At 33.8% G+C, this 26504-nt stretch overlaps 1 protein-coding gene across 3 annotated transcripts in view; it reads left to right on the top strand.

Annotated features, from left to right (window-relative positions):
• The window catches only part of CCDC88A (coiled-coil and HOOK domain protein 88A), a 51463-nt gene that overhangs the window by 19688 nt on the left and 5271 nt on the right, over positions 1-26504 (top strand). For 2 of the 3 annotated variants that reach the window (XM_081833556.1, XM_081833557.1), the window contains exons 8-20: positions 1819-1980; positions 3239-3516; positions 3734-3877; positions 6316-6502; positions 10673-10818; positions 13988-14080; positions 14207-14421; positions 17795-17878; positions 18861-19064; positions 19707-19778; positions 20754-20834; positions 22798-23066; positions 23251-23713. In XM_081833556.1, the coding sequence (XP_081689682.1) occupies positions 1819-1980; positions 3239-3516; positions 3734-3877; positions 6316-6502; positions 10673-10818; positions 13988-14080; positions 14207-14421; positions 17795-17878; positions 18861-19064; positions 19707-19778; positions 20754-20834; positions 22798-23066; positions 23251-23713 (2398 nt within the window). Of the gene's footprint in view, positions 1-1818; positions 1981-3238; positions 3517-3733; positions 3878-6315; positions 6503-10672; positions 10819-13987; positions 14081-14206; positions 14422-17794; positions 17879-18860; positions 19065-19706; positions 19779-20753; positions 20835-22797; positions 23067-23250; positions 26246-26504 lie in introns of those variants that run through there. The other variant, XM_081833555.1, reaches the window with a different exon arrangement.

Raw genomic sequence — 26504 nt, 5'->3', positions numbered from 1 at the left:
CTTGGATTAGTAATTGTATTTCAGAAAATTTGGCTGACATGTAAAAGTTCTATAAAGTAAATCTCTTTTTGCATTGACTTCCTTTATAAATTTCTATTGGAAAAAAGTTACTTGGTTCTCATTTTTTAGCCATTTTATTTTAGATAATGGTTTGTAAAGATGGCTAGTCTTATATTAGACTGATAATTTTGGTGCATTTGCCAGTATAGTTACTGACCTCCTAACTTTTCCATTGTAGATCTTTTCCTGCTGTGAGATACCCTTTCTACTCTCTTATTCTTTATAGACTATAGGAATTTTTCTTACTACTGTAGGGATACCCAGACTTGTCATTAGAGCTTTGTACATTTTGGTTTCTTAAGAGCTGAACTACAGTAGCACTTAATGTCTGAAGTGAAAAATGGTTCACTTTTTGGTGTATCAAGATGGTATATAAAAATATCAGTGTTCCATATTATTTTTCCAGTGTAAATTTTTTCATCCTTTTTATTTGAATAAATGAACACAAGAGAACTAAAATATCAAAACCCATCTTAAAGCATTTTGCTTCCTAACCTTTGATTTTGTGATAAAATATATGGGTTTAATCATTACTTGCCTTTATGGGCGCCTGGGTGGCTCAGATGGTTAAGCATCTGCCTTCGGCTCAGGTCATGATCCCAGGGTCCTGGGATCGAGTCCCGCATCGGGCTCCCTGCTAGGCGGGGAGCCTGCTTCTCCCTCTGCCTCTGCCTCTGCCTCTCTCTCTCTGTCTCTCTGACTCTCATGAATAAATAAATAAAACATTAAAAAAAAAAATCATTACTTGCCTTTTATACAGTGACCATGTAGTATATGTAACTTTGAAAGACTATAAAATGAATGATTCCTTTGTCCCCTATGTAGATATGATAAAGGTGATATGTTGTGATTCAGTTGTGACTTTTTCTGCATATTGCAATTACATGCAACAAATTCTGGACTTTTTGTATATAACATTTTATTTCAGTTTTCTAGAGGTTCTTTGTTTATACTTTTTTATGCTAATTTTTTATGAAATGTTATTTAGAAGTAATCCTGAGAATATAATATCCATGACAAACATTTTAATATCTGTCAAATTAATAATGATCTGTGATTTGTGTAGTAATTCACTGTTTATAAAATTGAAATATGGTCAAATGTACTAGAAGAATTGAAAATTGTATGTTTTGTTTGGATTTGTTCCAGAAGTCCTATAGATAAAATAGAGTTTTAGTGAGTATTTTATACCATGGGGAAAAAAAAAAATCACTAAAGAAAATATGTAACATCTGTTAGGTCAGTTATGGACTAAATTTTTTAAACACATGGTTAAAATTGTTCCTGCTTCTCTTCCAAATTTGTGTTTATTAAAATATTTAGTTTTGCTGCTACCCCTGGGACCAGCACTCACCTATATATATATATATATATATTTGCCTTTGGGCAGTTAGAAAATGTGCACTTCATTAGCTAGACACAGTCCCACATACTTTTGAACAGCACGAAAACCATATAACTAACAACCCCATTCTAGTTTCTTGTGTTAATATATTGAGAATGGAATATTTTGTTTTTTGGAAATTATAAAGCAGACAGTATAGAGACACACTAGTAAGGTTTTAGTATTAGCGCTTGCTTTCTCTTAGATTACATCTCTTTTTACAATTTGGGATAGAGGGGAACTGTTTAAGTCTTTTAAGATTGTTGGGATTTTTTTTTTTTTTATTTTTATGGTAATAGTTGTTACAAAATTCTAATATCTGTTAAGCGGAAATATGTTTGTTACTTTTTAAAATATGTGTTTTCTTTATTAAGAATGCTACCCTGCAAGCAGAGAAACAAGCACTGAAAACTCAACTGAAACAATTGGAGACACAGAACAGTAATTTGCAGGCTCAGATTCTTGCACTTCAGAGGCAGACAGTTTCATTACAGGAGCAGAATACTACTCTTCAAACCCAGAATGCAAAGCTTCAGGTTGTAATGTAATATTTTGGGATATGCAACCAAATTTTTGAATTATGCTTTTAAAATAAGGGTAACTAGACATGGTAACATTGTTTCTTAGTGAGTGAATTTAATGGAAGATAAAATATATCTACTTAGTGCTATGCCAGGCTTTCAGATATCAGCATTTTTTTAATCAGAGCCTCTAAATATTAACTAATAAATTCACTCAATGATGTAAATAAAATAAAGCTAACTTTATCTTTATTTAAAATATTTATGGGAGTGCCCAGGGCTGTGGTCGAGCCAGGGCAGCTGCAGCAGCACTGGCCAGTAACGCCCAGCGTAAGAAAAAAACAAACAAAATGAAATACTTACTTATTTAAAATATAATTTTATCTTTATGTATATTTACTTTATGGCCTTTCACCTCTTTCAGCAAGTTGATTGTGATTAATCGAGCAGAAACCCTTGCTTTAGAGTATGATTGCAACATACTATTGCTTATTTCATTTTTACAGCTTTCATATCAGTTCTTAAAAAACAACACAGCATGAAACTTTTGTCTTCAGACTTTTCCTTAGATCCATCTTGCACTTAATGCTGCAGTGTCTTTTCACATAGAATGATCAGGTTGGGGAAAGTACAACACTTTGAGACCTCTTAAAGAGCCAAAGAAAAAAATTCCATCTCTGAATATGAAAGTTCTTTCTATAACTCTTTTCCAAATGGTAAAACATATACTAATATAATGTAGACCTTGAGAAAATTTCCAGTTGAATTTTCACAAGTAATTTTTCAGTTCTGTCACCTCTTAAGTTTTAGAAAGTGATAAATTAGCATTTTAAATTCTGTACTTTTTCATGAGTGGAATACAAATTGTTTCTAATCACCTTCATTTAAAATAATTCAACCCAAAACATATATATGATATGTATCTCATAATAATATTAAATTAAATAACAATATTAAATTAATATAAATTTAATATTGATATTAAATTAAGTAATATAAATGAATAATATTAAATTGTAGCCTTCTTTCGGGACACTAAAAACCAAATTATCTCAGTATAATATGACTATATCTTCTGTGATTTATGTAGAGCTTCCTAAAGTTAATGTTATCTTTTATATTTTTTATGTTGCCATTAGAATTTTATTTTTGAATAATTTTTAACATGGGAGAATTATTCTATCTGTAATAAACACATACCACATATTTGCATCTCCTAGAAGAACAAGATAACTATTTTTCTTCTGTCTCATAACAATATACTTTCTTACAGGTTGAAAATTCTACCCTTAATTCCCAAAGTACTTCACTTATGAACCAGAATGCACAACTCCTAATCCAGCAGTCTTCCTTAGAAAATGAAAATGAAGCTGTAATCAAAGAGCGAGAAGACCTGAAATCTCTCTATGATTCTTTGATCAAAGATCATGAAAAGCTGGAACTTCTTCATGAACGTCAGGCTTCAGAGTATGAGTCTCTCATCGCTAAACATGGAACTCTAAAGTCTGCCCACAAAAATCTTGAGGTGGAACATAAAGACCTTGAAGATCGGTAATTTACTATCTTCTCTTGTGTTGTTAATTTAAAACCAGTTTTCTTTAGATAATATAATAAATTTTATGTTAAACAGATCTAAGATAATTTATATAGGAAATTTATGTATCATGTTTATGTGATACTTACTAATAAGTCTTGTTTTCTTCATTTCTAAAGTATTTCTTTTTTCTAAGGGCATATTATAAAACAAATAACTTAATATTTTTTCCAGTTACAATCAGTTACTAAAACGGAAAGGACAATTGGAAGATTTGGAAAAAACACTGAAATTAGAACAGGAAAAAATGCTGCTTGAAAACAAAAACCATGAGACTATAGCTGCAGAATACAAGAAACTTTGTGGTGAAAATGATAGGTAATAAATATTTATATATTTTAGTTTTGTATTATTCATTACATCCAAAGTGTATACTGCCCCTTTGCCATACCATCTGTAACTTAGACTTTTTAAAAAAGACCCCAGAGCAATAAGTAAATTACCCAACAAAATCATGCAGCTAGTTATAAAATGGCTTGAAAACCTAGATCCCTTGTTTCCACTTATTGTTTCTCTCTTGATTTATTCAACTAAGTTTTTAAGCCATTTTATAATGAAATTTCTGTACCTTGATAGCATTTATATGCTTTATTGTGACGGAATGTAATGAAGTCTGATTCTTTATGTCTGTCTGTCTTTGCTAGTCTGGTATCTCAGTTCTTATCTTTCAAAGTTTTTACAAGTGAGCAGCTTCCAATTTCCTAGCTGACTAATTTGTACTCTTATTTTTAACTGTCTTAGTTATTAATGGTCTCATATTGCCACGAGGCAGTTATTTTTTAATTTGTAACCCTAGGAAGATCAAAACTTACCAACCCATAATCAGTCTCTTCATAAGGGTCCATATCAGAAGGTTTTTAGAACCTTTGAAAAGTGTAAGCATCCTGAACATTTGTATTACACTTACACTTAACCATAGCTGAAGAGCTGAAAGGCAGCACACAGAATTCAAATGGGGGTCATTCATTGACTATTTGTCCTATTATGAATTTAATATAATCCATTTTTAGAATTGTATTTCTTACCCTTAACAACAACAAAAAAATCCCTATGCTTCTAGAGCTATTTTCATTTCCATGCTCAGTAGTTTTTAATTTAGTAATTGTTATAACTAGAAATAGTATATTGGGGATTTGAACTTTCAATAAGCTCTACACCAAGCTAGAATCAAGAAGGACGTATCTTTACGGTATGTGCAGTAGAAGACCAAGTTGTGACAAGTTATAGAATACAAGGATAGGGGCATTTTTATTACACACGTAACATTGGGGAAGGCATTTACTATCAAAGTCCCATTTTGAACCTAACCTTTTTTCATTGTTGGGATTCACAACAAACTGGGACAGTTTGTGAGCTTGGGTAGGCCTTCTAGGAATCTAATTGTATTCATTACTGAGGAGCCTTCTGAGAAAGAACTCAGCCTACATGATAAGAAATTGAGCATGATGATCTTGAACCAGGAGATTCCGCAGGCTTGGAAGGGAAGGGGTGGTTCTGAGTATTTTCTGTCTCTCAGAGGTATTCTATCCCAGCTTTTATGCACTCATGTCTATATTGTTAAGGCAAGAAACGGCTTTAAGTAAAATCTGAAAGAGCTCTTTCACCAAAAAAAAAAAGTATTTATGAAGACTTGTCTCAAGAACAATAGTTTGTTTACCCATTCCTCTAAATAACCTAAGTTTTAATCTTTGATAATGCCAAACCAAGAAATTGTTTCTTAGATGGACTAGTTTGTCTTGGCCTCTTTAGAATTGTGTTCACTGAATTACATTTTGGTGTTAATGTTCTCAACTTTAAGGGACAGTATAAAAAACTCTCTTAAAGAGCTCATTTTAGTATTGGCCTTAGAGATGATGTTGAGGACGTTGTATATGGTATGTCTTCATATCTTGCCCCCATGAAGCATCAATAGGTGAATCTTTGATCTCCATAGGTATTGATATATACTGTGTAGCTGTCTGTGTGTCTCAGTGAGGTCTAACCAGCTGTTATAACTCATGGCATACATTCATTCATGGATTCAACCTATTTATGGAACATTTTCTGTATGTTTCTGGTCTTGCCATTTTATTTTTTACCAAGCCTTGATTTTTTAAACATATTATTTTGTTATTTATTTTATAAATTCTTGTAAGCTGACTCCATTTTTTGGATATTGAGTTGAAGTAAATTATTAGATGTTCTGAACAAGTACCATCCTGTTCTTAATCCCATTAGATAAGGTCGTTAAACTAGAGCCAAGCACAGCAGGCCAAATCCAAGCTGCATCCTGTTTTTGTTTTTTGTTTTTGTTTTTTCAAATTTAAAAACAGATTTTATTATATAGCTCTTCTACCTGTTTTTTATTTTTACTTTTTTAAGTCTTTATTTTAATTCCAGTTAGTTAACATAGAGTGTTACATTAGTGTCAGTAGTACAGTATAGTAATTTAACAGTTCATCCTGTTTTGGTTCAGCTCCCAAACTAAAAACAATTTTTGCATTGTAAAAGGTTGGGGGGTACATTGAAGGAAAAATAGCTTTATAAGCCACATGTAATGTACAACATGCTAGAAGATTCAAGGGGAGAGTAGTCTGAATTTTTTTAATCTAGTTTTATAGAATAGAAACTAATTTTTGATGAGTTTGTCACTGGCTAAAGAGTCTTTTATATTCTCTAAGTATGTCTGAGATCCACAGCATTTTCACGTTGTATAAATTACAATGAAAGCTATTAAGGGAATCTAATTCTGTTTCTATCATGATTTCTAATTATAGGTTGAATCATACATATAATCAGCTTGTAAAAGAAACTGAAGTTTTACAAACTGACCATAAAAACTTGAAAAGTCTTCTAAATAATTCCAAACTGGAACAAACAAGATTAGAAGCTGAATTTTCAAAGCTAAAGGAACAATACCAACAGTTGGACATCACATCCACCAAGCTAAATAACCAGTGTGAGGTGAGCTTTGACAAGTTTCTTCTTTTAGGAATCAAGACATGCCTAAAAAATAAACAATCATATTAAAACGAGAATAGCGGTATGTATTTGTTTGGGTATTTCTAAAAGAATTGCTCAGGGGTAATTGAAATTCCAAGTAATTCATAAAAACTTATTTTATTATGAATTTCAACATTGTTTACTATTAGTTTAAACTTAAGTGTCCACATACTTTGAAAATGTAAAACTGTGCCCTTGTTTAATGAAAAAATGTTTACTTAGCACCTGGCATGTACTAGTAAACCAAAAAGGTAAAATCTCTCCCTTTGTGGAGCTTATATTCTGGTGGAAGGAAATAGACAATAAACACAACAAGTAAGTGAAATATATAGTATTTCAGTGTTTTGTAACATGGCTGTATTGCACTTTACCCCAACACTTGGTGTAAAACAACCATTTATTAGGCTCCCAGATCTGTGGATCAGAATTGGACAGGGAGTGGGGCAGGTTTGTTTCTGTTCCACTAGCAACTGGGCCCCCAGCCTGAAGACTGAAAGGCTACATGCATGTTTGGTGGTTGATGCTGGCTACCAGCTGGAGGCATCGGTTTTCTCTCCACGTGATGTCTCCCCCAGGGCTGGTTTGGGCTTTCTCACAACATGGTGATAACCAGACAGAAGCCATGTCTACTTTAAGGATCAAACCTCAGAAGTCATGCAACATCATTTCCCCTGCATTCTATTCGAGGCAGTCAAAGTCACATCCAGGCTCAAGGGAAAGAGAAAATAGATTCAGTCTTTTGGTGGAGAATGGCAAGATTTTTAAAAGAGCGTGTGGACTGGAAATAGTACTCTATTTTGAGAATTGGTCTGCAACATATGGTATATTACAAGGTAGATAAGTTATGTGCAAGTAAAAGTGAAGTAGGGCAGAGGGGGATAGGGAGGACTTCCATGATGGATAAAGGAATATAGATCGAAATTTTAATAGGCATCCTTGAACAAAGATAACTTTATTCTGAGTAAAACAGGGGAGCCATTTCAGTGTTTTGAACAGAAATGATGTTGGCCTTATGTGTACAGTTGGGTTAACATAATTCCATGCCGCTCTTTGTGATGGTTTGATAAAACAATGAGTTTTAAAGTATAAAAGGATGCCAAAAGCCTTAGAAAATCCTTAAATTTCATTGGTTGGCCCCCAAATCATTGAAGTTTGAATACAGCTTAACACCTGAATTTCATGGCACTTTTAAGAAACAAGCACTTAAGCTAACCTTTAAAGGGAAATAGGAATAGATTATCAGAAAAGTAATACTTAAAAGCATTTTGTCTGAAATGATAAACCAATAGAAAGAAAAAGTAGTTTAAAATCATATACATTTTAATTACCCATCAAGGCTTAGAAAGTGTAGAACATTCATTATGCCTATGATTTATAAAAGTCTAAATAAAATATAATTGGAGTCATGGACTTACAAAAGGAAGAAGAGGACAAATCATCTCCCTAAGAAACAATAAAATTGGGCAAAATTATTAAAAACAACTATTGTAGTACTCTGGAACTGAAGGAAAGGTGTACAACAAATTGAGAAGCATTTATTGAAGAAAAGCTACTCGACGTTGTGTAGGAACTATGGTTGTCTGAGGCATTTTATCTTGATTTCTCCCATTCTCCAGTTCCAATACCTGGTAGTTCAGGTGAGGGGCATACTGTGAAAATCAGCAACTTTGCTACCAGAGCAGACTGACTTGATTTGAGCAGAGTACAAAAAAGTCCCCATACCCAGGAGAGTTGTCACAGGTGAACTCTCAGATGCTCTGAGGTTGGAATATTGGTTGGGGCAAATTAGTCAAAAATTTAACTGGGAGATCCAGGAATGAGACATCTAGCTATAGTGAGTCTTGATAAGGTCCTGCCTGACACCGGTGGCCTGGAAAGCTGTTCTGGAGAGACCAGAAAGGCGCTAGCTACCTACTTATCTCTGACTGGTAGTCCCAACTCAAGTCAAATGTTACCTTGGCTAGGGGCTAAGTCATATAATAACATGATTTAGAGGGAGTGGGAAAATGAGTCCAGAGTGTAAGAGGCCAGGATAGCAGTTAATCTTTGTGGGAAGGGATGGTGCTTAGAAGAGAGCACAAGGTGTTTCTGGAATGTAGTTAATGAGCTGTTGATCAGAGTGTTGGTTTCATACGTGTTCACTTTGCACTAATTCATTGAGCTGTAGCTACCTAAAATTTGTTCTCTTTTCTATATGTATGTTTTATTAATTGTCTTTTGACACAGTAATTAATGCTATATAACAACACGGAACCTTTGGTAATAGACAGTAAACATTTATTTTTGCTTATGAATCTATGGATTGCCTAAGCAGATGTGCTGATGGCATGTATTAATGTGACCAAGCTCATTTGATCCTCGTAGGGCTTGTCCTACATCTGCAGTCAACTGGCACATATTCCGAGGGCTGGCTGGCCTAGGGTGGCCCCAGATAGCATAACTCCTCTGTGCCATGTGGTCTCTCATCCTCCAGCAGGATTACAAGTGGAAGCACATAAGGCTTCTTGGGGCCTAGGCTTGGAACTTCCATCACTTCCACTTCTTCTCGTGGCCAAGGGCATTCCAAAATCAAAAAGAGGGAAAATAAATTCTACTTCTTGATGGTAAGAGCAAGAAGTCACAGCACAAGAGGGTATAGATACAGGGAAGAGAAAAACTGCGTTCAGTTTTGCAATGAATCTACCATATGTTGTGTTTCAATTTAACAATATATAGATAAAACAAATACAGCACAGTAGTGATGGTGGTTAGATCTAAATGGCTATTTATGGATATTCATAGTATTATACTGTCTGCTTTTCTGTATCTTAAGAGTTTACAAAACGTCTGTTTCTTTTTCTTTTTTTTTTTTTTGCAGAAGGTCTTGTTGGCGCTTTTTTTTTTTTTTTTTTAAAGTATAGCTCTCTGGGCTGTTCTCCACACTGGTTGAATTTGAATGCTAGGACCCAGAAATCCACATTTTTTTAAGAGATAGATTTATTTTTTTATTTGAGAGAGCGTGTGTGCACACAGGTGCAAGCAGGGGGAGGAGCGGGGGGAAGGGAGGGGGAGGAGGAAAGAATCTCAAGGAGACTCCAAGCTGATCATGGAGCCCCAGGTGGGGCTCGATCTCATAACCCTGAGATCATGACCTGAGCCGAAACCAAAAGTTGGAAGCTCAACCGACTGAGCCACCCAGGTGCTCCTGGAAATCTACATTTTTTAATAGTCTCTACGAGTGATGCTGAATTTTGAAAATCACTACTTTGGGATTTCTGACTTCTACTGGAATCTCCGGCCTAACTAAGGCACATTTCTAGTTTCTTCTAACTACAAAGAAGCAGCCCAATGCTGCTGGCAACCCAAATACCAGTAGTATCAGCTAGTAATACCAACCATTGACAAGATTACCTGAGTCCCTTTGACCAAGCCATAAAAACTATGTACAAACGTGTAAGGTTCCTAAAAAACAGTGATTGAGGAAAGAATGAGGTACCTACTATGTGTTAAAGGCATGACACAAGATACTTTACATATATTATTTAATCCTTACAATAGTCAGGGGTGTGAGTTATTCTCATTTTATAGATGAGCTCATTGAAGCCAGTTAATTTACTTGTCCAGTTTTTATAGTTCCTTAAATAGAAGGCCAGGTAGCATTCAGACTATAAGTTAAATAAGAAAGCAAGTGTTTTTGAAACTAGATAATTTATTATATGTTTAACCCAGTGTTTGTAAGAATTTTTAAAAATGTGTACAGCACATAACTCAGCATTTTAGTTCTCATTATAACTAAAATAATCATTCATGTTCTGATCAAAGTGCAACCACCTAATTGCCCAAGTAGCAGAAGACCTAAGTCTTTTTCTTTTTTAAGATTGATTGATTGATTTTAGAGAGTGTGTGGGAGTGGGAGGAGGATCAGAGGGAGAGGGAGAGAGAGAATCTCAAGCAGACTCCCTGCAAAGCGTGGAGCCTGATACAGGCTCGATTTCCTGACCCTGAAATCATGACCTGAGCCGAAACTAAGAGTTGGACACTCAACCAACTGAGCTACCCAGGAACCCCAAGACTTTATATTTTTCAGATGTTTTGGTTCATTTATGTTAAATGTAAATGTTGATTTTTTTTAAAATGTTTGTGTTTAAACAGTTGCTAAGCCAACTTAAAGGAAATTTAGAAGAAGAAAATCGACATCTACTAGATCAAATTCAGACATTAATGCTACAGAACAGAACACTATTGGAGCAGAATATGGAAAGCAAGGATCTCTTTCATGTTGAACAAAGACAGTACATGTAGGTACCAAATAATGTTGAAATAATACTCATGATTTTATCATTGCCAACTGGTGACAGAGAAAACTCACTGCTAATTTTTTTTTAATTTTCAACATTATTATTTCTCCATACATTTTTTTGAATGCTTATGTTCTAGGCACTATGCTAGTAACCAGAAATACTAACATGAAAACACACAGATTCTGCTCTTAAGGAACTAGTAACATAAAGCAAGAAATACAAATAATTGCTACAATGGAAGTATGTGTAGGAGGCCATAGAAATACAGCAAATACAGTGGAAGGAGTATCTTAGTCTGGCAGGGGCAAGGTGGGCTTTCCAAAGATGGTTGCTCAAGCTGAGACTTAAAGACTCATGGGAGTTTGCCTGAGGAGACATATCAGGCCAAGGGAGCACAAATGCAATAACATGAAGGTGTGATGAAGGTGTGTTATGGTAGGGCCTAAAAATTAATAGTTCTTGCTGGAGCAAAATTGAGGAAGAAGGAGCAATAGAGAAGTGGCTAAAAACTTAGGATCCACAAAGGTTTTTCTATGCCATACAAAGGAGTTGCTGAAAACTTTGAGCAGGGGAATAAAATGATCAGATTTGTGTTTTTTTAAAAAGGCACTGATGGCATTTTAGAGTATGGATTGGAGGTCCTGAGAATAGAGACAAGGAATAAGTTTTAGAAAGACTGTTGTAATAATCTAGTGAATCATAATTCATAAGCGGCGGTAGTTGAGATGAAATACCAGATGTAAGAGATAGAATTGACAAGGTTTAATATTGGTAAGTTATATTTCCATTAGTAGTAGAGGAATCTGGTAAAATCAGGGATTTGGGCCTGAGAAACTCAGTGAATAGTCCTTGTATTGCACCAAGATTCACCTTTACTAAATTCTTCACTTCCCCTATTCCCTAAATGAGAAACACCATAGTATAATAGAAATAGCACAGATGTTGAAATTAGGCAGTTCCTAATTCAAATGCCAGTTCTTCAGTCACTAGCTATGTGACCATAGGTGAGTTACTATGGTTCTTTGATCATTGTGTCTTTTTCTCTAAAATAGAGATATAACATCTACTTCCAAGATTATCTTAAGAAACAAATGAAATAATACATCTATGCCTTTTAGGCATGTTATATATGATGGTGAGCTAGGGCACATATGAAACCAGGATATATCATACATTTTTCGAAGCATCAGTTTTCTTATAAAATTTGGGGCAGGGAACATGATTTTTATATTAACAGACAGGTATAGTATGGAGCAAAAAGCAGAGTTTGCATGAGCTTTTAAGATAAATGCAAAACTTCAGAGAAATTTCACATTTGTGGCTGGCCACTTTGGACTACACTTTCAACCCTTTCAGGAGCATGTGTTCCTTTATTCTCTGCCTTAAAAGGTGTTTCTGCTTAAGTAATAAGTATATGTAAAGCTCTTGACATTTAAGTTTTCTGTCCTTCAAGCAAAGGCATTATCCAAAGCTTTATCTTTGGATATCTTTAGAATATCTTAATATTCTGGCCCTTGGTAAATAATCCATTTCCAAAGTTTCAGTAATTGTATCTGTATAGTTGACTTAGAAATATTAATATCTATTTTGACTTTTTGAATTTAAATTAAAAAATCCAACTTACAAGTCAGACAGTTCTAGTTGAGTGCCTCTGTCACATGGTCCTAGCAGGAGTGACAGGGAACAGGTAATACTGAGAATTTGGAGATTGCTGATGATATTTCAAAAGGTAAAAAGAAAACATTTGGGAGGTATAGACCATCTGCCATTGTGCTGTGGTGTAACTCTTGGCAACCTGTGTTCACAAAGCATCTTCTTCAAAAAAATCTCTCAAATCCATTTGTTCTGGTTCCCACTTCCCTAATTCAGCCTAACCACTCAACTAGACTACCTCATTAGCCTCCTGGATGCTTTCTTTACTACCATCCTTTCTGATAGATACTATTTCATTATGGAGTTAAGGTACCTACAGCAAAGATTTCATAATGTCACTTTCTAATGAAACCTTCAAGCTTCTGATTTCCTATTGAGCAAAATCTAAACCTGAAAATCCCTCCCTGCTTCCCACCAACTATAAACTGCTTAATTTAGCATTCTTATCTTTTCAGTCTATCTAATATGGCCATTCTCTCCATGAGGCTTTCTTCGGTCATCCAAGATAGAAATATTTTCCTCTTTATAAGTTTCTCTTGTACTTAATACAGTGCTTTTATTTTGGCACCACTCCTGCCTTGGATTGTAATCGTCATTTATGTATATTTGTTCTCTCTCCTATTGTGTTATAAGCAGAGTTGGGCTACTGTTGTCTTTATATACTCTTTGTGTCTTCCTCATTTAAAATGATCACTAAATATTTGTTGAGTAAACAACATCACAGTTTGGCATCACATTTTTTTTGGATCATTTACTTTAGTCTATGATCTTTGATGTTTCCCTATGTAATATATACCATCAAGGAGATAAATGAGACTAAGATGTGGTGAAACTAGTGTATTTTATAAACAAGCTTATATCAATTCAAAACTTCTTATATACTTCAAAACTAGTATTCACTAGTTTTACCACATCTTAGTCTCATTTATCTGGCATATGTCTCATTTATTGCTGGTGGCAGGAAATAGTTCTCTAAAGGTAAATTAAGCCTAAATAATTCTGCCATAAAGGAAAAAAGTCTGTTTGCATGAAGATGTGGTTGCAAGATTATTTATTATATCCACAACTATAAGCAGACTATTGAAAATTTTAGTTTTTTACTCACATAAATTATATTAAATCACCTTTCATTCCAAAACAATGTGAGATACTAACAGATCCAAGAATAGAATAGTCACTGTTAATTTAATGTCCCTTAACAGCTATTAAAAGATGTTGACAGAATTCCTTTGTCATGATGAGAATATAATATGGAAAATTTTCTTCAAACAAATAAATTGTATTAAAGAATTGAATTTTAAATTCTATATCCTTTTATTAAGTAAGTTTGTAAATATGAAGAAAATGAGAAACTTGGAAAAATATCCCATTGTTAATACCTAATACTTAGTTGTCAACTCTAATATCTATATTTGTTTATGTTTTGGACAGAAGTTAGATTGTAGTCACAAAATAATTTAATATTCATAACTGTACAAAATATGATACATGTCCTAAATTTTTATTTTTATAGTGATAAGTTAAATGAATTAAGACGACAAAAGGAGAAATTAGAAGAGAAGATAATGGATCAGTACAAATTTTATGACCCATCTCCTCCTAGAAGGTACTGTTAACCAAATTTTATTCATTTTTATTTTGGAAAAAAAAAGAAAGTTAAGACTTTTAATTTTGTGAAGGATTTATATGTTGAATTTTAGACTGATAAGAGTTTTTTAAATTATTCTATTAGGAGAGGCAACTGGATTACTCTAAAAATGAGAAAATTGATTAAGTCTAAAAAAGATATTAATCGGGAACGTCAGAAATCTCTAACATTAACACCTACCCGCTCAGACTCCAGTGAAGGATTTCTTCAGCTCCCCCATCAAGATAGTCAAGATAGTTCTTCAGTAGGTTCAAACTCTTTAGAAGATGGCCAAACTTTGGGGACCAAGAAAAGCAGCAGTGAGTGCTTAAACTCTTTAAACATTTGTGATCTCTAGTATTGATTTAGAATCCTTTCAAAAGATTTCTTTTAACTTATAACTTCAGCAGTCCTTTGGGGTAATAGTCTGATGAATGCATTTCTTTTTAACTCTATCTGATTATAAAATTCATTGTGTACTGCAGTACTGCATAACCACATGATTTTCTGTATTATGTGTTTAGAAGAATACCAAACACAGAGATACCATCATTTAGCCAGGGAGGAAAAACACTGTCCAAAGAGCATTGAGATAAGAGCCAGAATATCCCTGCCACTTGTTAGTTGTATTAATACGGGTACACCTTTCTTTTACCTTTGTGTCATACTGCACAGGGTGATTATGAAGAGTAGGTGAGAAATGTTTATGTGCTCATCTTGATAATTTTTTGTAACTAAATAGAATAATAAGGCATTTTTATAATGGGGTTTTATTCATATACTTTGGTGTCAAATTGGAGCAAAGTTACATTGGTGAGAAGCAAAGAAAAATAGATGTGAATTCGAAGAGAATGTTATTCAATGATTTAGAAGTAACTGAAGGTTGTAAAAATTGTTGAGGGATTGCTTGGTAAAGGATCGATTAAAATTGATATAAGCTTGTTTATAAAATTGTGATTTAATTTTTTAAATTACAAATATAGCAGTATCACATCATAACATGCCCTATACAACTCATAATATTTTTATTTCATTACTAGTGTGCTTAACTAAACAAGAGCAAAGTAAAAGCCTAAAGAAGTATATTTTAAGAGAAAGAGAAAAGAATCCAGTGCTAGGCCCTTTGAAGATGTCCCACAAGTTGACTACTAACAATATTCTTATAGAATATGTAAACAAGATACTTTGAATCCACTCATACTATCACCAGAGTCACTAAATTAAAAAATATGTATTTGTGTGTGTGTGTGTGTGTGTGTGTGTATATGTATATCTATATGAAATAGTTCTATATAATTTCACTGCTATTCTTTTGAAGTAAATAGGCAAAAACAGCTACTACTTTCCCCAGGGATAGACACTCCTTCTGGCAACTCTCAAAACACTCAAAAAACTATAGTGTTTTGGCCTCAGGGGAATTATCTCTGAAAAGACAGTATTTTAGGGTGTAGATGAGGCATTCATTATAGCTTATATTTCAGAATACAACTATAGCACCCTAAAAACTAGAATCCATAAGTATTCATGCATACATACATACTTGTGTATGTGTATTAGTCTCAAGAAAGTGTTTAAATTCTCTATCCCCACACAAGATTACCATTACCTGGGTTTTTTGCTATCTAGTCTTATCAGTCAAATCTACATGAAATTTCTGAATATTCTTGTAGAGAAATCATCAGGTTTATCTTAAAAAGATGCCAGATAATTCAATTTTATGTTACCTTTAGAGGTAAAATATCTGACATCATATTAAATGAGAAATGGTAATAGGTCTACTTAGTTTTTTTCCAATTAAAGGAAGATATTTCATAAGGGATTGATTTCTTTCTTTTTTTTTCTTTTTTCTTTTTTTTTAAGTAAGCTCTACACCCAGCATGGGGCTTGAACTCACAACTCTGAGATCAAGAGTCGCATGCTCTACCGACTGGGCCAGTCAGGCCCCCTAAAGAAAGATTTCAGTTCAGATATGATAATGTAACACAAGAAAGGCACAACAGTCTTTGTTGAGGTCAACTTGTCTGTTTTTAATATAAAGCTGACATTCTTTCATACTCCCGGCTGGAACATCCAGAATAAGGATCAGAAGGCAGTAATATTCTCCTTTCCTGTAGTTCTTCAGTTTTAGAATTTTTTAAATAAACAAAAACCCAGCAATGCTAATGTTCCCTGAATTTCAGTATGTTGGAAAAAGAATATTGTATATCTACAAACTAGTTGACATAGAAGGATCACATTCCACCACTGGCAAATTTAATCCTTTTATCCTGTCTGTCAGTAAAGCAGTCTTTGGAAAACAGTTGAAACAGAAGTATCTAAACAAGACAACATGTGCATGCTGCCACCACTCAGCTTTGTTTTAGCCAAATGTCCATTTTTACATTGCTTTCAGTTCATTTCTTTTTAATCATTAAAAACAGCTGTGTTTACCAAGCCAGAAAAGAAATAGGTCAAATTAAAAGCCTAAATGAATCATGACTGTACCTAATAGCAGTCAAATAAGTTAAAAAGCTGTATGTCCATTGCATTCTTCTTAATGGAGAAAAACTTTGATTATTTACAAGATGATGGCAAACCTTAAGAAGGAGTATCGTCATTAAGGCTGTATACAATATGCTGTTAAGTCTTTATTCACATCATCTCCCTAACTCCTAAATTGCAGTTCCAAAAAGGTGTAACAGTTTTCTGTATTTGAATCTTATTAAAATATAACTCAAGAATGTTAGTGACTCTAGTGAGCATTTTAATTTTTATGCTAATGACACTATAATTCTAATTCTAATTTTCATTTACAGAATTTTTCTGCACAGTGCTACCTTTGTTTTTCTTAATAAACTCACCCAAAAAGCCCTTCAAAATACCTAAAAATGTTATAAATATGTATTTCTCTGTCGTTTTTGCTTACATTAGGGTGCCTCTTATCTTTTAGTCTGAACAGAGCTTAGTGCTAGCTTTTCTCTTTTCCCTATCCAACCTTTTGCAAAATGAAATGAATGTAATTGCTCATGTCATTTTTTGAAAGACTTTGCTCAGAAGAATAAATATTTTCATGGTGCTGTTAAATAATGCACCAGAATTCAGATTAACCCCAAAAAATAATTCCCTATTTCCTTTGTTAAAGTTTAAGAAAATAATGAAAGTTTTGAAAAAGTTTCTTTAGATTGTTTTAAACATTCCCTGGGCACCCACGTTTTTGTTGATATATATTACTAGAATACTCCTGTAAAATGTTCATTTTCCTAAGTAACTTTTTTCCAAGATGAAGTCTTTTTATTTAAAAGGTTAAAATAGAGGATTGAAAAGCCTTGTACATTTTCATCATGGATGCTGTGGCCCACTAATAGCCCTAATTTTAAAGGTATACCTTTATAACTTAACGAGGAAAATTGTTTCTTCAGTAAGTACTTTAATCAGTTCCTGTATTTGTAGGACTTTAGCCAATCCAAGCTTTCAAAGTATATGTTCCTCATCATTGTCTTCAGTGCTTTCCAAGTATTTTAAAGTGTCAAAGTACATATTTCATATTTCATTATCACTCAGCAGCATGAGAATAATAGCTTTAGTATAGCATACATAGCTGAAACTCAGACATTCATTTCTGTCCTTAATTTCAACATTTAACTCCCATCTGTTCTTCTCCCTTTTTTCTTTCATTTTTCTGTTTCTGTTTTTCCTCATGCTCTGACATTAAAGTGGTTGCACTGAAAAGACTGCCCTTTTTGAGGAACAGACCGAAGGATAAAGACAAAATGAAGGCCTGCTACCGTCGTTCCATGTGTAAGACTTTATGACAGTTCAGCTTCTTTCAAATGACTACACTGGCTTCCATTACTAATTTTTCACTAACCTTTCTCTGGACTGTGCCAATCTTCGTATTTTGCAAAGTGCAGTCTTCCTCTAATTCAAGGAGCTGGAAGAATTTTTTTTTCAAAACTGGCACTGAAGTCGCATTATATGTTCACTGATACATATACATGCATATATGTTTAGTCATACGTGTAATATACTTATAAATTTCCAGTGCCTTCTAAAAGTTGGCAGAAAAAAAAACCTAATTTTCTATGCCATAGAGAATTTTTTCCCAAATAAATTTACTTAAAATATAACAAAACCTTTAGCATTAGGAATTTATTTTCTTAATGAACTAAATTAAACAAACAAATAAATAAAATGGCCTGTAACCCTTGAAAACGTTTGTCATTCTTTATATATTAATACTCTTTTTTTTAAGTGGTATGGGTAATTACATAATCAAATTAAATGTCACTTTGGATATCATCTCTTTCAGGTTTTTATTGAATGGTATACTTATTTGATACATAAAATGAATGATTTCTTCAGTAACCTGCTCTGACCAAGGACTCTTTGTCATTTTCAATAATGATGCTGTATAAGAACTGCTCTCCATCTTACCTTTATTCATTCCATTTCTGTCATCACAAAACCACATTATGAAGGCTTCTAATTATATTGCACATCACTGCGCAAAAGCATGGCAGTTGTACAGAGTAAAATTCCTTTTCCTATCTTTAAAGGGGGTGGAGGTGGGATAAAAATATTTACTGAAATTTATCAGCCTTTGGCCTACTCATTTCATTCAGCTGAATGCATGTCATAATTCTAATGACCTTGTGGTTATAGTCTTTGATGTTCATTTGCATTAATCCATAAACAAAAACCAGATCATTTATAATACAAGATAGAAATAAGAGCAGATACATTAACCATGCTGATTCATTTGCTTTCATTTGCATCCCAGCCATGAATGACCTGGTGCAGTCCATGGTCCTAGCAGGAGGACAGTGGACAGGTAGTACTGAGAATTTGGAGGTTCCTGATGATATTTCAACGGGTAAAAGGAGAAAAGAATTGGGAGCTATGGCCTTCTCTACTACAGCCATCAACTTTTCAACTGTCAACTCTTCTACAGGCTTCAGATCCAAGCAGTTGGTTAATAATAAAGGTATAGGCTGTCTGCTCTTTGCACTGTGGTGTAACTGTTGACAACAGGAATTTTAATTTGACTTTTCCATGTGTACTTTTTGACAGCAACAACCTGAAATAATTTACTAAAACAGTCTGGATTCGATTTAAGAGAATTTTCAAAGCATTTCAGAAATTTAAAACATCATACAAATAATTAAAATCTTTCCTAGGCCTTTCATAATAAACAGCTGATGAACTAACAAGAAAAGGAAAAGTAAGCCAAGTAAAGAGTGAGAAAGGGAAAAAGTGATGATAGAAGCTTAAAAAAAAAAAAAACTAAAAACAATATAACTTCAACCAGAGAGAACCATGTAGAACAACCCCGGCTCTTGCTTTGCTTTGCAGGGTCCTTGGGGAGATTGTTTCACTGCTTCTGGTGTTAAGCGAGTCAACTCTCATCACAGCTATTCTGTTTCTTATTCCTAGTTCGAGTTTCTGGTTAAGTCTATTCTGTTTCTTATTCCTAGTTCCAGTTTCTGGTTAAGTCTGTGAAATATGTTAAATCAAGATGTGTTACATGTGATTGAAAAAGAATATCCATATCTGCATAAATGAAATTTTTAAATGGGGTGTTTTTTGTTTAAAAATATTTTTATATCCATTTTGCTATTTTATGTAGATACTACATCCTTTGAAGACATAAGTCCACAAGGTATTAGTGATGATTCTAGTACGGGATCAAGAGTTCATGGTAAGATACGAACTTTATTTAGAGAGTACATATTCCATACAGAATGGGAATGCTGAGGCTCTGGCATTGATTTGGTGAATGTGGCATTGTCAGCAAGCATGTTTTCTCTAACCTGCATCTCATAACTACTTCTGCCATTTCTTCGAACCTAATACTCCCTTTTGCCCCTTTTAAGGTTATTGCTTCATCCTAAGTAGTGTCTCTCTTGGTCAGGGTCATTTATAAAGTATGCCTGCACAATGCTCAAAGGTAATTTTGTTGCCATTTTGGTATAAGGTTAAAGTTATGAGGAACATATTTTACCATTGGTTTAAAAAATATTTAGTTCGATAAAGGATGAACTCTGAGAAACACATTTTCTGCAGTGGTGAGCATTTTAGATTTTTAAGTTTCTGGAGAGATCTGCAAAACCGTATCTTGCCAAACTAAAATATTAATAATAAATGGATAGTATGTTGAGGGAATTTCATACATAAGTAGGATTTTAAGAAACAGGGTAGGGTCATGTTAACTGCAATTGTTTCCCTTGTACGGATAGGAATGCAGGACATTAACTGTGCAGATGCTCATGTTCCTCCTGTCCGTGGCATCTGCAGTGTGCAGGGTTCCTTGTCTGATCTGTTGTAAGTGACCTAATCACTAGCACTTTTTTTTCTTTTTCTTTTTGTCATGTCACTCAACTCAGCCAAAACAGTTCTGGTATCCATCTAGAAATCATTTCCAAATCTAAATATGCACTTTATTTCCTTTTCTTTGGATCTCAATTAGTGTTTCAGAAGTGTCTTATTCTAAAGTGTCTAACTAAACTATCTGGAAATGCTTTTGCTCTCTAATCTGTAAGATTCAACTCTGGGCATGCTCAGTCTGTGAAAGTATGCATGATCGTTTCCTCAAAGCATTCTGTGCTCAGAATGTAAAAGTTCAATGTCATTAGCTAGAAGTTTTATCACACTGTCTCCTGATTTTTTCATTTAGCTTCAAGACCAGCCAGCCTTGATAGTGGCAGAACATCCACTAGCAATAGTAATAATAATGCTTCACTCCATGAAGTCAAAGGTATGCTGTAGGTAGATTTATTAATATTGTCCATCCATTTCCAGATTTTATAATTAGAAGATTGATGAAGTTTCTGGGGTAAAGTATAAAATCCAAATCATCTATGTTTGGAACATAGTTCCTTGGAACATTTTATACTTCTTACATTGTAATACAGTGTATACAATGTGTATAAATGTAAAAACAGGAGCAGTTACTTTGGTTGCCATTTTTCATCTTCACAGATAAAATATTTTTATGTAATTTTTAACTTCAAAAATATCTGTAGGTCCTTATTTTTCTTACGTTTTGTCTTTGTCATGAAAATGGGTTGTCCTTAATTTTCTCATGAGGCATGTGCATTGAACTCCCATTATAGAAGTGTTTTAGAAATACTTTTAGCTTAAGTTATTGACGAAATAAGGGGAAATAACTTTTTAAATTTAAGAAGACAGTTATGTTTGTGTATAACAGACAAATGGATGCACACAGCTTATATAAAGAATTACTTCAGGATTTTTTCTTAATTTTTTAATGTGCATTCTAAGGTAAGGTTTTTATGTAAATGTCTAGAGGCCTTGACTAGTACTTTTTCCCTTAAAGGTTTACTGCCTACTCGGATTCTGGAATTGTTTAATAGATTATAAAAGTTGGTGAAAATAGTTATTCTCTCAAGTCCAGAATTGTCAAATTATAATTTGTTCTGTTGCTTTTTGTATTATAAAATCATTTTGTCTCAATTGTAATTTTATCATTAATGCTATGACTCTGTTGCAGTGGTATGAAAAATCTGATCTCAAGAAGGGATTGTTTTTTTATTTTTATAATCATGTTCTTATATCCAGTAGAAAAGTTTAGTCTGAAAATATGAAGTATTTCTTTCCTGATTTGAAAATTTAAGAAAATCTTTTTATAAAATGTTATATAACTTGAGCCAGATTCTTTCATGACCCACTTTACTCTCTCTGATTAGGAAACCGTGGAAAGTTGTATTTTCCATCTTGATACTATCTCTATACAGTTTGGTATCAATTAGAATCCACATAAGGAATAGCATTAAACATTAGGGAGCTTTTATCCAGAACTAGTAATGTGCATTCTGTATAGTTGCTCAAACTCAGTTGAGTCTTTTAAGGCTATATATGGGGCGCCTGGGTGGCTCAGTCGTTAAGCATCTGCCTTCAGCTCAGGTCATGATCCCAGAGTCCTGGGATCGAGCCCCGTGTCGGGCTCCCTGCTCAGCGGGAAGCCTTGCTTCTCCCTCTCCCACTCCCCCTGCTTGTGTTCCCTCTCTCCCTGTCTCTCTCTGTCAAATAAATAAATAAAATCTTTAAAAAAAAATTAATGCTATATAGCCACATGCCAACAGTGGAAAGCAGGAACAATCAGATGACTCAGACATTACAGAATAAAATATACAACATGATTTTGTATTTTTACTAGAACTTGCTAAGTATGTCATATCTCCATTGATTTTCCTTTATATGCCTGCTATTTAAATTTTAAGAAAACTTCTTTAAGTTTATTCATTCAGGATGAACAGAGAAACCTTCAAGTAAGGAATGAAGATTTCATAGAGAGGCAAAGAATTAGAATTTTTAACTTCTGAATTTGTATTCTGGTTTTAACATTCTGAAATAATTTAAAATTCATATAATCATATTTTGTTCTAAATTGTGAGGTGTTTTACAGTTACTTGAACCTGAATTTTAAAAAATGTATCATTTACTTATTTGTAGTTTGGCTCTGAGTGTAGTGGAGAAAGCAAGTATTTGCCCTTGTAGAACTCAAAATATTTTTGTCAAAATGAGACTAGGATAGACAATGTTAGACTGATGAAAGATGAACACAGTTTACTAAGCATTTCTAAATAAAGCTTGAAAGTTAGTTTAGCTATTCATAAGAATCCAGTCAACAAATGTTATTACTTAGTTTTAGTCTCATTTCTGTTACCGAACTCTTAACACACCATTTACTCCAAAAGCAGGTGCAGTTAATATCCAAAGCAGGCCACAGAGCCACAGCAGTGGAGAATTTAGCCTGCTTCATGATCATGAGACTTGGTCCAGCAGTGGTAGCAGTCCAATTCAGTATTTGAAAAGACAGACCAGATCAAGTCCAATGCTCCAGCACAAAATGCCTGATTCGTTAGAGAGTCGAGCACATCACAAGATCAAAACTGGTTCCCCTGGAAGTGAAGTTGTTACTCTACAACAGTTTTTGGAAGAAAGCAACAAGCTTACCTCAATACAGGTTAGTTCTACCTGGTAGGACCTTAATTTAGATCGACACTGCAAGTTAAATTTCTGTGACTGAACTATAGAGCTTCTTTTTAAGTTAAGGGGTGCTTAGCAGTTTTATATCATACAATCTAATATATCAGGAAAGTAAAAGCTTGGCTGCATTCACTAATCTGTTGTGGTATCTTTTTTAACAGATAAAGTCCTCAAGTCAAGAGAATCTTTTAGATGAAGTAATGAAAAGTTTGTCTGTTTCTTCTGACTTTCTGGGAAAAAACAAACCAGTTAGCTGTGGTCTGGCCAGGTCAGTAAGTGGAAAAACCCCAGGAGACTTCTACGATAGACGGACAAGTAAGCCTGAACAATTTGTGAGACCCAGTCCTCGAAAGACTGAAGATGCCTACTTCATTAGCTCTCCAGGAAAACCTACACTAGGCACTCAAAGAAAGATAAAATTAGTAAAAGAAACTTCTCTGTCACGACAATCAAAAGATAGTAATCCTTACGCCACTTTACCTCGTGCAAGCAGTGTGATCTCTACTGCCGAAGGAACTACTCGAAGGACAAGCATCCATGATTTTTTGACCAAGGACAGTAGACTGCCTATGTCAGTTGATTCACCACCAGCGACTGCTGATAGCAGCATCACTGCAACATCTAGTGAGTACCTTTTACACCAGTGGTCCTCTTATACACTTCACAGTCCAACCCATGCTGTAGGATCTCATGCGCAAAATGATTTAGCTACACATAAATCCAAGTCTCTGTATGCCCAGGCTAGAAAGTCAAGAACAGAAAAGTCACATTTTCTAAACCAAACTTTTGCCGTTATTAATATGTCTAATGATGCATTTGGAATATCAGCTGAAGATAGTGGAGAGTCATTTACTGTGGCTCATCCATCTCAGCCATTTTTATCCCTGAATACAAAACTAGTTAGTAACATAAGTGGGTTACCTCCCAGGCCAATCACAAGAGTAACTGACCAGGCTTCTGCCTCTTTAGATAAAGCTGCAAAGAAAGATAACGAACAGTTTTCTGATAATCAGAACCCTAGTAACAGTAACCCACAGTCTTCTGCAGATAGCAATAACCTTATCACTCCTGCATGCTTCCATCCTGATGACACAGAAGCTGCATTGTTGGTTTCTGAGGATAATCAGACTGTTTGGTATGAATATGGTTGTGTTTGATCAAAACTGCACAATATAATACTGATGTTACTTGATATGCACTGTGCTTCTCTAATCTGATTTGAAAAGCTGCTGTTGAAAAGTATAGTTTGGCTAGGCTTATATTTTTATTTTTAAATTCTGGCATAGTATTCACTTGTACATGATGGCATGTGTATAAATATGAATGTGTAACCATACCAAAGCCTGCATGAAATATTAATTGCATTGTACATTTTCTGCATGACTTTAAAAACCTTAACAATACATGCTCCTCTTTCACATTTCTTGTCACCTGATACAAGATTGTTACTTTGATACCTGGAAGCATATTAAAATAGTTGCATGCTGTAATTACCAAGAAGGCATTTCCAAGTCATATTTACTTTGTTGCTCCCAAAAAAGAATGCTCATTTTCTCCCTCCCTCCTTTTTTGCTCCCCTTCCTTCCCTCTCCTTGTCCTTCACTCTTCACTCCTTTCCTCCCCCAGAATGTGCACTTCCTGTTGTACATGTACAGTGTTAAGGAAACTATGTAAAAAGATGTCATTTTCTTTTGCCATTTAACTATGTCTTCTGTCCTGTTTTATTTTCAAGGAAATAGTAACTCCATTAACACTTCCTGTAGCAAATATTAACTATTGCCCATATTTATAAAACTGTTCAGATTTAAAACATTGTTAATACTCATAAATTTATAATAACTCATAATTCTTTGAAACCCCACCAGATTTACGTTACTAGGAGCATTTGTATTAATTCTGTTTCTTCGCTTTTCTTCATCTGATAAATGTAAGAACTCAAGGACCATCTTTCCTTTAAGATGACTTTTTTACTTGGAATCAATTAATACATTAGTTTTGCCAGTTCTTTTTTTATATAGAGTCAAAGAGTAACAAATCAAATCATACTCAATGTGTTGGAAATTTGCATTTTTCTGTTCAAAAGTAGTAAGTTTACAAAGTAGTGAAGACTGTTGCTTCTATAATCTATTTATTAAATTTTATGTGTTTGTCCTTAAAACAGCTTTTTAAATGAGTATACTGTGCTAAAATAAAATTAACATTAGAATTTAAATGAACAAGTGTGTTTTTAGTGGAACAAATTTTAGGACTACAAATTAATACAAACTTTTAGCTAAAAAAATAACCATATAAGATAAAGAGAATATTTTCTAACTCTAACTGCAGTGTCATAAACTTTAAAATTATCTTACTGTGGTTATAGCACTTTTAAAGCAGAATCAGCTAAACTTGAATCTCTAATTCCCAGAATTAAAAAAAAAAAAAAAAATGAAATGAAACAAAGCCATAACCCTGATTCACTTACTTCTGGAGGAGTAGATCTTAGCTCTTTTTCTGGAATGTTTTTGCCATTTTGACTCAGCCTAAATATTACTGCTAATAACTCAGCCTGGCATCTGGAAAGGAATGCTTTGAAATGTAACTTGCTAAATGGGGAGGAAATCACTATTTTATACATGTTGTTACATTAAATTATTATTCTTATTAATTGGACCAAAGGAAGTAGAATCCATAGAGAATCCTTGCTTAACAAAATTTCTATCCTTTAAATTAAGCCATTCTCTGGTACTTAAACAAGATCGTTGTGGGGGCTAGGCCCTCTCCATTTTTATCTTTGACTGTGCTTCTTTTCTCACAGCCAGCTATTACTAAAAACGGTTCTATTGCAGATAATCACATAAGCACAATCAGAAAATTTTCATATTTTTTAGTACCACCTAATATATTTTGTCCATGAATACATCTACCTATTTTATTGTCTCTTGTTTCACTGTCAGCCCTAACTTTAAAAATGTTTTTTGGCTTCTCTTCTTTTTTTATAACCTAATAATAAAACTTAATGGTAAATGTAAGTGAGATTAGATGGGGGCCACATATGATTAAAATGTAATAATTAGTGTTACTTCTTTTCCACTTTGAGTCAAGAATTATTTTATAACCATTTCAACTCTTTAGATATTACAAATCTGGCCATACACTTTAAGTTTAAAATATTAAATTTATTTATGCAAAATATATTGAGAAATCATGTCCTATTATGTTAAAACTGTGTGGTTATTTTACAAAATTAGACTTACCGGAAAACAGTATTTCCAATACAAATGGCTATAGTTTATAGTATAACATGTTTTCACAAGGAATATATACACTGTGCATGTAAGACAGATCCATACCATGTCCATATGTCTTGAGGATTGTCTGTGAGAATACAGGCTAGACTTCCTCCAGAGACTATCACCAGCTGTGGAGTCATAAA

This window comes from Leptonychotes weddellii, chromosome 10, assembly GCF_054177405.1.
Source record: "Leptonychotes weddellii isolate Sample4059 chromosome 10, ASM5417740v2, whole genome shotgun sequence".
NCBI lineage: Eukaryota > Metazoa > Chordata > Mammalia > Carnivora > Phocidae > Leptonychotes > Leptonychotes weddellii.
This window is presented reverse-complemented; position numbering and strand designations above follow the sequence as displayed.